At 53.9% G+C, this 12,357-nt stretch overlaps 1 protein-coding gene across 1 annotated transcript in view; it reads left to right on the top strand.

The window, feature by feature from the left end:
• Positions 1-965: 965 nt before the first annotated feature.
• The window catches only part of IRS1 (insulin receptor substrate 1), a 64,596-nt gene continuing 53,204 nt past the window's right edge, over positions 966-12,357 (top strand). The window contains exon 1 of the mRNA XM_055573612.1: positions 966-5,666. Within this exon, the coding sequence (XP_055429587.1) occupies positions 1,935-5,645 (3,711 nt within the window). The 5' untranslated portion in view covers positions 966-1,934 and the 3' untranslated portion in view covers positions 5,646-5,666. The remainder of the gene's footprint in view (positions 5,667-12,357) is intronic.

Here is a 12,357-nt window from a genome sequence, read left to right as displayed (position 1 = left end):
AGAATGAGGCGGGAGTGGGATGGGGTGGGGAGAAGCTGTGATATTTACATTCTCTCCCTAATGGATCAGCAGCTAATCCCACCATTCCGGACACACGACACTTCCCCCGAACTCTTCTTGTTTGGGAGTGACCATAACCTCCTCCTTCCCTCCCCCAGTCGCTGCCCTTGGGCGTCCCTCTATTCTTTCGTGGTACTTCACTGCAGCAAATTCGGGGATTCCAAGGTGAAAGGCTGGCCCGGAAGTCTTTTAGTAAAACCTCACGAAAATACAGATATCACCATGGCCTATCACACTTAAACTGAAATCCAGCTTTTAGATTTCCAGGGAGGGAAGGAAAAAAAAAAAAGCGTTGACTAGAAACACTCTCTCCTGAGGGGCTGCTCTTACCTGTTAGGTAAGATCCAGCCCAGCTCTCGAGTCCCCTCCTCCCCGGGCCCTCCCACGCAGGGCCCAGTAGCCGCAGTGGCCCCCCCCCCCCGTCGCCCCCCACCCTCACTCCTGCGTCTTCCCGGGTTCGCCCCCCCCCGTTTTCCCAGACTCCCCTCGTGCTTTCGGGGAGACACCCAAACACCCCCGCCCGCTCCCGCGGCGGGGATTCCTGCGGGCCGGGGGGCGCCCTGGGTGGCGCGCGAGGAGGCCGGCTCTGAGCCCGGGCTGCCGGCCGCGTAGGGGCGCTGCCCGAGCGCGGTGCCGAGGCCGGGCGCGGACGCCTCTGCGGCAAGGCCGGGGGGCGGAGAGGGGCGGGCGCGGGGCGGGCTCGGCCGGGAATGTAGAGACCCGGGCGGGAGCCTCCCGGCGGCGGCGGCGGCGGCCGGGCTGCGGAGCGCGGAGGCTCCGTCACGTGTTTTTTTCTCCTCCCGAGTGAGACGGCGGCGCGGTCGGCGCGCAGAGCCAGACGCCGCCGCTTGTTTTGGTTGGGGCTCTCGGCAACTCTCGGAGGAGGAGGAGGGAGGAGGGAGAAGTAGCGGCAGCGCCTCCCGGGGAAGAGGCGTCTTCCCCCGACTCCTTCCCCAGCCTCCCCCTAGCACCCCCGACCCCCCCCACCCCGCCCCGCCTTCGCCTCCCGCCCTCGTCCCCTCCCCTCTTCCCCGGCCGACTGGAGCGAGGGGCAGGGATGAGCCTGTCCCTTCGGCGCGCCCCCAGCTCCCCAGGCTGCCTAGTCGCGTTTCGCGTGGAAAAGCCACTTTCTCCGCCCGCCGACATGGGCCCGATCGGGGGCTGCAGAGGACGCGTCCGCGGGCTGCGGCAGCAACAGCAACAGCCGCAGCGCCGCGGTCTCCGCGATTGAGCTGGTATTTGGGCGGCTGGTGGCGGCGGGGACGGTCGGGAGGTGGGAGGAGGCGGAGGAAGAGGCGAAGGAGGAGGAGGAGGAGGGAGAACCCCGTGCAACGTTGGGACTTGGCAGCTCGCCTCCCCCTGCCCAAGGATATTTAATTTGCCTCGGGAATCGCTACTTCCAGAGAGGAACTCCGGAGGGAAGGCGCGCGCGCGCGCCTGGAGGGGCCAGGCTAGGACCCCCCCCGCACCCCCAACACACACACACACACACACCCCGCCCGCCCGCCCGGGCCGCCGCCTGCCAGCGCCGGACTCTGGCCCCGGCGGTGAGAGATGCATCTTAGCTTCTTCCCGACCGCGGCGGCTGAGAAGAGACTTGGCTCTCGGGGGATCCGGGCTGCACTCGCGCCGGACGCGTTGCCTCCCCCCCAGGGCATGAAACGCCAGTAAACTCGGGTCGGGGCTATCTCCTTGGCGCAGCTGCTGCGTCCTCCCTCGACCGCCCCTCTCCGGCGCAGAGGGCGGTGTGGATTTCGGAGTCGGGGTTTCTGCCTCCTCCAGCCCTGTTTGCATGTGCGGGGCCGCGGCTAGGAGCCTCCGCCCCCCACCCGGTTGTTTTTCGGCGCCTCCCTCTGCTCGGCAGCAGCGGCAGCATGGCGAGCCCTCCGGAGACGGACGGCTTCTCGGACGTGCGCAAGGTGGGCTACCTGCGCAAACCCAAGAGCATGCACAAGCGATTCTTCGTGCTGCGGGCGGCCAGCGAGGCTGGGGGCCCTGCGCGCCTCGAGTACTACGAGAACGAGAAGAAGTGGCGGCACAAGTCGAGCGCCCCCAAACGCTCGATCCCCCTGGAGAGCTGCTTCAACATCAACAAGCGGGCGGACTCCAAGAACAAGCACCTGGTGGCCCTCTACACCCGGGACGAGCACTTTGCCATCGCGGCAGACAGCGAGGCCGAGCAGGACAGCTGGTACCAGGCCCTCCTGCAGCTGCACAACCGTGCCAAGGGCCACCACGACGGGGCCGCGGCGCCTGGGGCGGGAGGTGGCGGGGGCAGCTGCAGTGGCAGCTCCGGCCTCGGGGAGGCCGGTGAGGACTTGAGCTATGGGGACGTGCCCCCAGGACCCGCCTTCAAGGAGGTCTGGCAGGTGATCCTGAAACCCAAGGGCCTGGGTCAGACAAAGAACCTGATTGGCATCTACCGCCTCTGCCTGACCAGCAAGACCATCAGCTTCGTGAAGCTGAACTCGGAGGCGGCGGCCGTGGTGTTGCAGCTGATGAACATCAGGCGCTGCGGCCACTCAGAGAACTTCTTCTTCATCGAAGTGGGCCGTTCCGCAGTGACGGGCCCGGGGGAGTTCTGGATGCAGGTGGACGACTCCGTGGTGGCCCAGAACATGCACGAGACAATCCTGGAGGCCATGCGGGCCATGAGCGATGAGTTCCGCCCTAGAAGCAAGAGCCAGTCCTCCTCCAACTGCTCCAACCCCATCAGTGTGCCCCTGCGGAGGCACCACCTCAACAACCCTCCACCCAGCCAGGTGGGGCTGACCCGCCGCTCGCGCACCGAGAGCATCACAGCCACCTCCCCGGCCAGCTTGGTGGGCGGGAAGCAGGGCTCCTTCCGCGTGCGTGCCTCCAGTGATGGCGAAGGCACCATGTCTCGCCCCGCCTCAGTGGACGGCAGTCCTGTGAGTCCTAGCACCAACAGGACCCACGCCCACCGCCATCGAGGCAGCTCCCGGCTGCACCCGCCTCTCAACCACAGCCGCTCCATCCCCATGCCTTCTTCTCGCTGCTCGCCTTCCGCCACCAGCCCTGTCAGTCTGTCGTCCAGCAGCACGAGTGGCCATGGCTCCACCTCAGACTGCCTCTTCCCGCGGCGGTCTAGTGCTTCTGTGTCTGGTTCCCCCAGTGATGGCGGCTTCATCTCCTCCGATGAGTATGGCTCCAGTCCCTGCGATTTCCGAAGTTCCTTCCGCAGCGTCACCCCAGATTCCCTGGGCCACACCCCGCCCGCCCGGGGTGAGGAGGAGCTAAGCAACTATATCTGCATGGGAGGCAAGGGGGCCTCCACCCTCACTGCCCCCAATGGCCACTACATTCTGCCCCGGGGTGGCAATGGTCACCGCTACGTGCCAGCCGCCGGCTTGGGCACGAGCCCAGCCCTGTCAGGAGAAGAAGCAGCCGGTGCGGCAGATCTGGATAATCGGTTCCGAAAACGGACTCACTCTGCGGGCACCTCACCTACCATTTCCCACCAGAAAACCCCGTCTCAGTCCTCTGTGGCTTCCATTGAGGAATATACCGAAATGATGCCCGCTTACCCACCAGGAGGTGGCAGTGGAGGCCGAGTACCCGGCTACCGGCACTCCGCCTTCGTGCCCACCCACTCCTACCCAGAGGAGGGTCTGGAAATGCACCCCTTGGAGCGGCGTGGGGGCCACCACCGCCCAGACACCTCCAGCCTTCACACTGATGATGGCTACATGCCCATGTCCCCAGGAGTGGCCCCAGTGCCCGGCAGCCGGAAAGGCAGTGGGGACTACATGCCCATGAGCCCCAAGAGCGTGTCTGCCCCGCAACAGATCATCAACCCCATCAGACGCCATCCCCAGAGAGTGGACCCCAACGGCTACATGATGATGTCCCCAAGCGGCAGCTGCTCTCCTGACATTGGAGGTGGGCCCAGCAGCGGTGGCAGCAGCAGTGGTGCCGCCCCTTCTGGGAGCAGCTATGGCAAGCTTTGGACAAACGGGGTAGGGGGCCACCACTCTCACGCCCTGCCACACCCCAAACTTCCGGTGGAGAGCGGTAGTGGCAAACTCTTGTCTTGTGCAGGTGACTACATGAACATGTCGCCCGTCGGGGACTCCAACACCAGCAGCCCCTCCGACTGCTATTATGGCCCCGAGGACCCCCAGCACAAGCCCGTCCTCTCCTACTACTCATTGCCAAGGTCCTTTAAGCATACCCAGCGTCCTGGGGAGCTGGAGGAGCCCCGGCACCACCAGCACATCCGCCTTTCCACAAGTTCCGGTCGACTCCTCTACACTGCGGCCGCAGAAGATTCCTCTTCGTCCACCAGCAGCGACAGCCTGGGCGGGGGATACTGTGGGGCTCGGCCGGAGCCTGGCCTCCCGCATCTCCATCATCAGGTCCTGCAGGCCCATCTGCCTCGAAAGGTGGACACAGCTGCCCAGACCAACAACCGCCTGGCTCGGCCCACGAGGCTGTCTCTGGGGGATCCCAAGGCCAGCACCTTACCTCGGGCCCGAGAGCAGCAGCCGCCGCCCCCCTTGCTGCTCCCTCCGGAGCCCAAGAGCCCAGGGGAGTATGTGAATATTGAATTTGGGAGCGATCAGCCAGGCTACATATCGGGCCCGGTGGCGTCCCACAGCTCGCCTTCCATCAGGTGTCCGTCCCAGCTCCAGCCAGCTCCCAGAGAGGAGGAGACGGGCGCAGAAGAGTATATGAACATGGACCTGGGGCCGGGCCGGAGGGCCACCTGGCAGGAGAGCGTGGGGGTCCAGCCGGGCAGGGTGGGCCCGGCGCCCCCTGGAGCTGCTAGCGTGTGTAGGCCGACTAGGGCAGTGCCCAGCAGCCGCGGCGACTACATGACCATGCAGATGGGCGGTCCCAGGCAGAGCTACGTGGACACCTCACCTGTCGCGCCCATCAGCTACGCCGACATGCGGACCGGCGTCGTTGTGGAGGATGCCAGCTTGCCCGGGGCCACTGCGGCCACTCCCTCCTCATCCTCGACGGCCTCTGTTTCCTCCACTGCGCCTCCGGGAACAGGAGAGCTGGCGGCCCGTTCGGCCCTCCTGGGGGGCCCGAGCGCCTTCACGCGGGTGAACCTCAGTCCCAACCGCAACCAGAGTGCCAAAGTGATCCGTGCCGACCCTCAAGGGTGCAGGAGGCGGCACAGCTCCGAGACCTTCTCCTCTACGCCCAGTGCCACCCGGGTGGGCAACACGATGCCCTTCGGAGCCGGGGCTGCCGTTGGGGGCAGCGGTGGCGGCAGTAGCAGCAGCGCTGAGGATGTCAAACGCCACAGCTCTGCTTCCTTCGAGAACGTGTGGCTGAGGCCTGGGGAGCTCGGGGGAGCCCCCAAGGAACTGGCCCAAGTGTGCGGGGCCGCTGGGGGTTTGGAGAATGGTCTTAACTACATAGACCTGGATTTGGTCAAGGACTTCAAACAGCGCCTTCAAGAGCGCCCACCTCAACCGCAGCCTCCTCCACTCCCGGCCCCTCATCAGCCTCTGGGCAGTAGTCAGAGCGGCCCCACCAGCCGCTCCAGCGAGGATCTAAGCGCCTATGCCAGCATCACTTTCCAGAAGCAGCCAGAGGACCTCCAGTAGCTCAACTGGACATCACAGCAGGTGCGTTTCATGGTGACAAAGTCAGAAGACAAAACTGCTTTTAACCTGGTGCTCGAATTCTGTGCCCCAGGGCCCTTCCCTCTCCTCCCTCTGCTTCTGTAGGGAGTGCACTCCTGGGAGGGAGAGGTCTGGGCACAGGAGGGGACATGTGCCTGATGGTTAGATAAATCTATAGGAGCAGCCACTCCAGAGGGCTTTTCCTCTTGAGTTTCCCAAGTGAAGTACTTTAGTATTTCCAAGACATGTATCCTGTTAATACCAGTTCTGAGGTTTGTGAAGTTCGTTTGTAAGAACCTTGATCTTATGGAAGTTTTCTTTTGACTATACACTGAGGTCAGTCTCTAGAAGGGACAGTTCTACAAAAATATTTGTTAATCCAGGGGCTAAGCCTTTCATATAAAGGTAATTTCTCAGAGTTCTTGAGGGTGATCTTATCAAGTCGCCCTGTGCACTTTAGTTCTGTGATTTCACAATACCAAGGCAACATAACTAGTAGTGGGAAACATCAATTTTTATTCCTGTTGCCCTAAAAAGATTCAGAAGTACGAGCTTGCTTTAGGCTTACAGATTTAGAGAACTAGCTGTCTGTCTATGACTCTCTTTAAAAAGTAATTATTGGTGACATTTTGTTTCTGAATGAAGATTTATGAAATATTACCCACACACGGACCCATCACCTCACAGGCATGGCTGCTTTTACACAGTGAAGTCTGCATGCATCTGGGACCCATTATTGAGTTAAGAGTTATGAAAATTCATCCCACCGTGTCAGCCTTACAGTTGTCTGTTCTTGCAAAGGCCTGTACAGAGACCCCCACATAGATCATACGGGGGCTACTGTACATCTTCTGTAAAATTACTTAACATTTTTACTTTGAAAAGAAATATTAAGTCAGGGAGATGGAAGAGTTTAGTTTTCATCTGCATTGAATGTAAGGGCTAAACCTTGTCCTCTTCCTTTGTAGGATATTTACTGTTTACCTTTTAAATTCTAGAGTGGATGCCTCACTAAATGTTGAAAGTTGGCTTCAGGTCTTCTGTGGCTAAGGCTGTACTGAAAATGAAAAACATTTCTAATAGCTTACCCTTCATTCTGTTGAGCCTTTTTTCTGGTGGTCATAATTGTGGGAAGAGGAGAGGAGTATAGTTTGCAAATAATGTGATGAGTTGGCAATGTAGATGTTTCCAGCATTTGGAAACACTTTATTCTGACAAACATTATCTTGTGATAACCTTTTTATATATGTTTCATTTAATGTGCTTTTACATTATTCTTAATATGTGCCCATCCATAAGAAATTCATGTGTATATTGGGTTCATATTCCTATTGATTCTAATATTTGACCCATATCATTTGCTGTTTTCTGGAACAAGGTACAGGTATAGAAACATTCAAACTAAGATTTTAGGGGATATATATTATGCAAAACATTTATTTGATTAGTATTTAGATTTATATTCATGATTCCTTCTCTAGAAGAGAGATTTAATTGTGTGCATCAACAGTAAAAATTTTGGTTGTTTCAAATGATGTTTTGGGACATGTGGATCCCTCTAACACTTTAACTGTTTGTGTTGCAAAGTTTCTCATTTATAAAGAATGGGAGTTTGAAGGGGGAAAAAAAATCCAAGCAGAACCAAGATTTTGGTTTTAAAGAGGAAAGAAGAGGCTAAGAAACAATAAGTTTTCCTCACCTGTTTTCTTAATTTGATGAGGTTTTTTTTGTTTTTGAAAGTAGAATAAATAATATTTTGCTTTGAAGGAAGTTGACCAAATAAAGTTTTCATTTTTCAAAACGGCTTTAAAATAAAATCCTCCTTTTATGGAGGATACATTAAAAACAAACCAACCCAAACAAAACAATCTTCTATTCTTAACTTTCTGAGGGAAAAATATAGTATTCTGGAACAACCATATAATCATTCCTTAATAATTTTGGAGCAGCAATAGACCAGCAATGGACAGCACCATGCCAGAAAAATTCTACAATGTGTATTTGTAAGATGTAAATGGAGAGAGGTGAGGGTATGTGTGTGTGTGTGTGTGTGTGTGTGTGTTTTAAGTGAGGCACCAAATGCTACTTGGCACATTTACATCTTGAATTCTGCTTGTTTGCCTTTGCCCTGTTGCCTTTATATTTGTAATTTAATAGGTAATTATCATATGAAACAAAAAGAAATCAAGCCTGTCTGTGGCAAACCCCTTTGCCTGGGAAGGAGTATGTTACTTTGTGAAAACGTTGTTTTCCTAACTTCTCAGCAATTGCTATCTTTGCCTGTCTTTCCTATTTCTCAGGTAAAACCTAAAACAGGAAAAGGAATGAGGGACTTGGAGATGTGTGTGTGCTCTTTCCCTTAACCCCTCATTTTAAACGTCTCTGCTTGTTGAATGTTTTTCACCGTCTGTTACAGGAAAATGTTTCTGAGGCATTTAGCGCAGGTGCCCAGGAGTGTTGGTTGCCCTTGATTCACCTTCTGTCTGATCACCTTTTCTGTTTCTCTTCTCTCTCGTCCATCGGTGTCTCCTCTGGGTTCTAACCTGCTGGATTTTTTTTTTTTTTTTTTCTTTTTTTTCCGGCACCCTCCTCTCCCATCCCCCTTGTTTCCCACCTCTTATTTCATGTTCCTGCCATTGTCTTTTTTTTCCTCTCTCTCTCTCTTTGGCTCCATTTCAGAATTTCGCAGTACTTGTGGCCTACTCTCCCCAGAGAGTTAATGGAGAGCCCCAAAAGCAGGGCAGAAAGGGCACAGCAGCCAGCTATCTTCAACCAGCGTTTACCTCAAGTTTGTTTTGTTTGGAAACTGCAGCTGGGCAGGTAGAGCAGGCTTTGGCAAAGACATAGGCTCTTGCCATTTATTTTAGGTTCCTTTTTTTTTTTTTTTTTGGTCATTTTGTTCTGTCCCCTTGGAAAAAAAAGTCCATTTTTCTTCCTTCCACTGCATTTCCTATTTGTGATTTCCAGGACTCCTACCTCCAAGTCTGCCTCTCATTTCTCCTTCCCCGTTCCTCCCTCCTGTCACCTCGCTGTGTGGCCTTTTTGTCTGGCACTTTCTCATATCCACGGTCACCTCTGCTTCTTGCGTGCCTATTTATTTGGCGCTTGGCTCCCCCTCCCTTCTGCAAGCCCCTTTTGGCCCGGGGTTGGGGGGCTTAGTATCGACGCGGAGGCTACCCTCAGACTCCCACCCGGTCCGTTGCCGGTTGCCCGAGGGCGCGGGGGCGGCCGGGCCCCTTTCCGCGCACCGCGCGTGGTGGGCGGCGGCGGCGGCAGCGGCAACCGCCGCCGAGCCCTTGGCCCCAGCAGAGCGCGGCAGAGACTGGCCCCGAGTGGGCGGGGCAGCCGGGCGCTGATTGGCCCCCTCCAGAGCCAATCAGCGCGAGCGCAGGCCGTGCTGCAGCAGCGGTGGGGTGGGGCCTCGGGTGAAGGGGGTCGATTGGGGGCCTTGGGCCGGGGTCCGGCGTGGGCGGCGGGCCAGGCATCCGGGCTGTAGCCTACCTCTCTCCCGCCACCCCTTCCCTCTGGAGCCGGGAAAACGGAGCCAAACACACGCCCCCTCCACCCCCTTCCCAGAGGATGTTGTGCAGTCGGCTCTATTAGTGTGCATCCAGGCCAGAATCCTAAGAATGAGAAAGTCCAACCAGCCCACTGACAAGAGGCCGGAAACGCACACTTCCTCTTATATTTAATTGAGAAAAATCCAGGCCGTGACCATGTGACGTGCCCCATTTTGTTTCCCTCCTCTCTTTACTACGGTTTACTACTACGCCACGTTCCTGTTCCTTCACCTTCCCAGAAAACTACAGCACGTGGCTTAGGATTGATTGGGTTGGCTCATGAGTTTTACATTTACTTCTCTCACTATTGGGAGGGAGGAGAGAAAAACAAAACAAAACATTGGAGTAGAAAATACAAGTGCTGTGGCAGGCACCGTGTGGGGATCATTCGGAAAACACGTTTGGCTTGCATTTGCCTTGGAGTTATCACTTAACAGAGTGCTTGCAATTTGCAAAGCACGAAGCTAGGTAAGATCAACAAAAACTAACCATCCTAGGCCCTCGGGAGTTCCCAGTGAAATGAAAACATCTGATATATCTTTGCCAGTCGTGAGAATCTAGAGATTCATTATAAGAGCTTGAGTAGGGTTCCTTACTGAGTTTGGAGGTAATGCGGATTGCTTCTAAAAAACCGATACCCCCCCCCCCCCCCCCCCCCCCCCCCCAGTGACAGCTCATCAGACAGGCTGGACGAGCTGATTTTGAAAGCTTGCTAAATTTGTGTTGTGCTCCCTCAACATAGCCAAACTTCTCTGCGCTGTATAATCAGATGAGATTGGAAATTTGTTCAGATTTGTCTTTTCTACAGTAAAGAGGGAAAATAACAAAGAGAAATTCCATGGAATGCTTTTTCTCCATGCCTCTCAAATAAGTATTTCTCAGCAGCCAGCAATCACTGTTGCAGTCACTGAATCATAAGCCCCAAAGGCAGCATTTTTCCTTAGGTGTCGACTGAAACATCGCAGGTGAAAATGTAAGGAAGTAACTCTATGCCCCCTGAGTAATTCTGTCCCCCAATACTGTGTCTGAGCAGGTGGGAGCAAGGTTCTCTGTTCCAAAAAACCTTGAGCATTTCATAATTTTCATAATTTCTACCACTGTTTGGGTAGCTTTTTATTTTAAAAATAAATCCATAAAAATTTCACATATTGTAGTCATTTATCTGATTGCCCCCTGCTGCTGCTGCTAAGTCACTTCGGTCGTGTCCGACTCTGTGCGACCCCATAGACGGGAGCCCACCAGGCTCCCCTGTCCCTGGGATTCTCCAGGCAAGAACACTGGAATGGGTTGCCATTTCCTTCTCCAATGCATAAAAGTGAAAAGTGAAATTGAAGTCACTCAGTTGTGTCCGACTCTTAGCGACCCCATGGACTGCAGCCTCCCAGGCTCCACCATCCATGGGATTTTCCAGGCAAGAGTACTGGAGTGGGGTGCCATTGCCTTCTCCGGATTGCCCCCTGACCCGCCCCCAAATAAACACTATCTCTAAGTTGTCTTATAGTAAGAGACTTGGAATTCAAAAGGGCATATTTCCCTCCTGTCTCCCTATTCTTTTTAGTTGTTGTTGTTTGTTTATCAAAATTTCTGGAAAATAATTTAACGCCATCTTGAATGATACAATGGAAAGAACAGTTTCTGGAAACCAGAGATCTTGGGTTGTAACACAGTCTGTGTCCTTTGCTAAGCCGGGTGACCTTGAGAAAGTTGCTTAATTTCTCTGGACCTATTCCTTTTCAGTAACTTGAGAATTTAGTTCTAAATTATTCTAACCTCTTTTGCAGCTCTAAACATAGTGATATTTTGTAGAAAATGACAGATATTCTTTAATGGGTCAGTTGTAATGAGGGTTCTTTCTGGAGAAGCTGTTGTTGCGGTTGTAATGAAGTGCTTTAGAATGTTCTGTCCCGTTCTACCTTCTGAATCACTCTTTTGATTTGATTCAGGACTGATTTCAACCTTTCTTATTTGGATGGAGCATTTTCAGGTTTTAACAGACCTTAAGACAAACCTTCCTGACTATACCAGTCTAAATTTTTAGAACCTTCTCTAAACTCAGTTTGGCTCCTCTCCCTCCTCCCCTTTTAAAAATAAAATTTATGTAAGGATATAAGTTGGAGAAGACTCTTGAGAGTTCCTTGGATGTCAAGGAGATCAAACCAGTCAGTCCTAAAGGAAATCAGTCCTGAATATTCATTGGAAGGACTGATGCTGAAGCTCCAATACTTTGGCCACCTGATGTGGATAACCGACTCATTTGAAAAGACCCTGATGCTGGGAAAGATTGAAGGCAGGAGGAGAAGGGGATGACAGAGGATGAGATGATTGGATGGCATCACTGACTTGATGGACATGAGTTTGAGCAAGCTCCAGGAGTTGGTGATGGATAGGCAAGGGAAGCCTGGTGTGCTGCAGTCCATGAGGTCACAAAGAGTCGGACATGACTGAACTGACTGAAGGATGTAAGTTACCTGCTGATTCCTTCACTTTAAGGTCAGCTGTTGGAAGCACCCCTCCCTGCCTGACAATATGCCGTTGTTTAGTCACTAAGTCCTGTCCCACTTTTTTTTGCGATCCCATAGACTGTAGCTTCTGGTGGCTCGGTTGGTCAAGAATCCGCCTGCAATAAGGAGATCCAGGTTCAATCCGTGGGTGGGGAAGAGTCCCTGGAGAAAGAAATGGTAACCCACTCCAGTATTCTTGCCTCGGAAATCCCATGGACAGAGGAGCCTGCTGGGCTATGGTCCATGGGGTCACAGAGTTGGACATGATTTAGGGACTGATTACACCACCACCAAGACTGTAACCCACCAGGTTCCTCTGTCCTTGGGATATTCCAGGTGAGAATACTGGAGTGGGTTGCCATTTCCTTCTTCAAGGGATCTTCATGACCTAGGCATCGAACCCCTATCTCCTGCTTCGTAGGAAGATTCCTTATTGACAGTTTAGGTCAGGCTTTAACCAATTCACGTCCATGATGTTATTCTGTTGGAATAGGGCTGGTGGTCTGTTTATGGATAATGTTTCTCAGTTGTTCCATCAGAATCCTTCAGTGAGATAGCCACTTGAATGAATGGAGAGGAAATCAGAGAGGCCAATTGGGAACTCTAGGAAGTCATGCACAATTTTTTGTTTAG

Source organism: Bubalus kerabau, chromosome 3 (genome assembly GCF_029407905.1).
Source record: "Bubalus kerabau isolate K-KA32 ecotype Philippines breed swamp buffalo chromosome 3, PCC_UOA_SB_1v2, whole genome shotgun sequence".
Lineage (NCBI taxonomy): Eukaryota > Metazoa > Chordata > Mammalia > Artiodactyla > Bovidae > Bubalus > Bubalus kerabau.
Note: the sequence above shows the minus strand (reverse complement) of the source record. Positions and strands in the feature narration are given on the sequence as shown.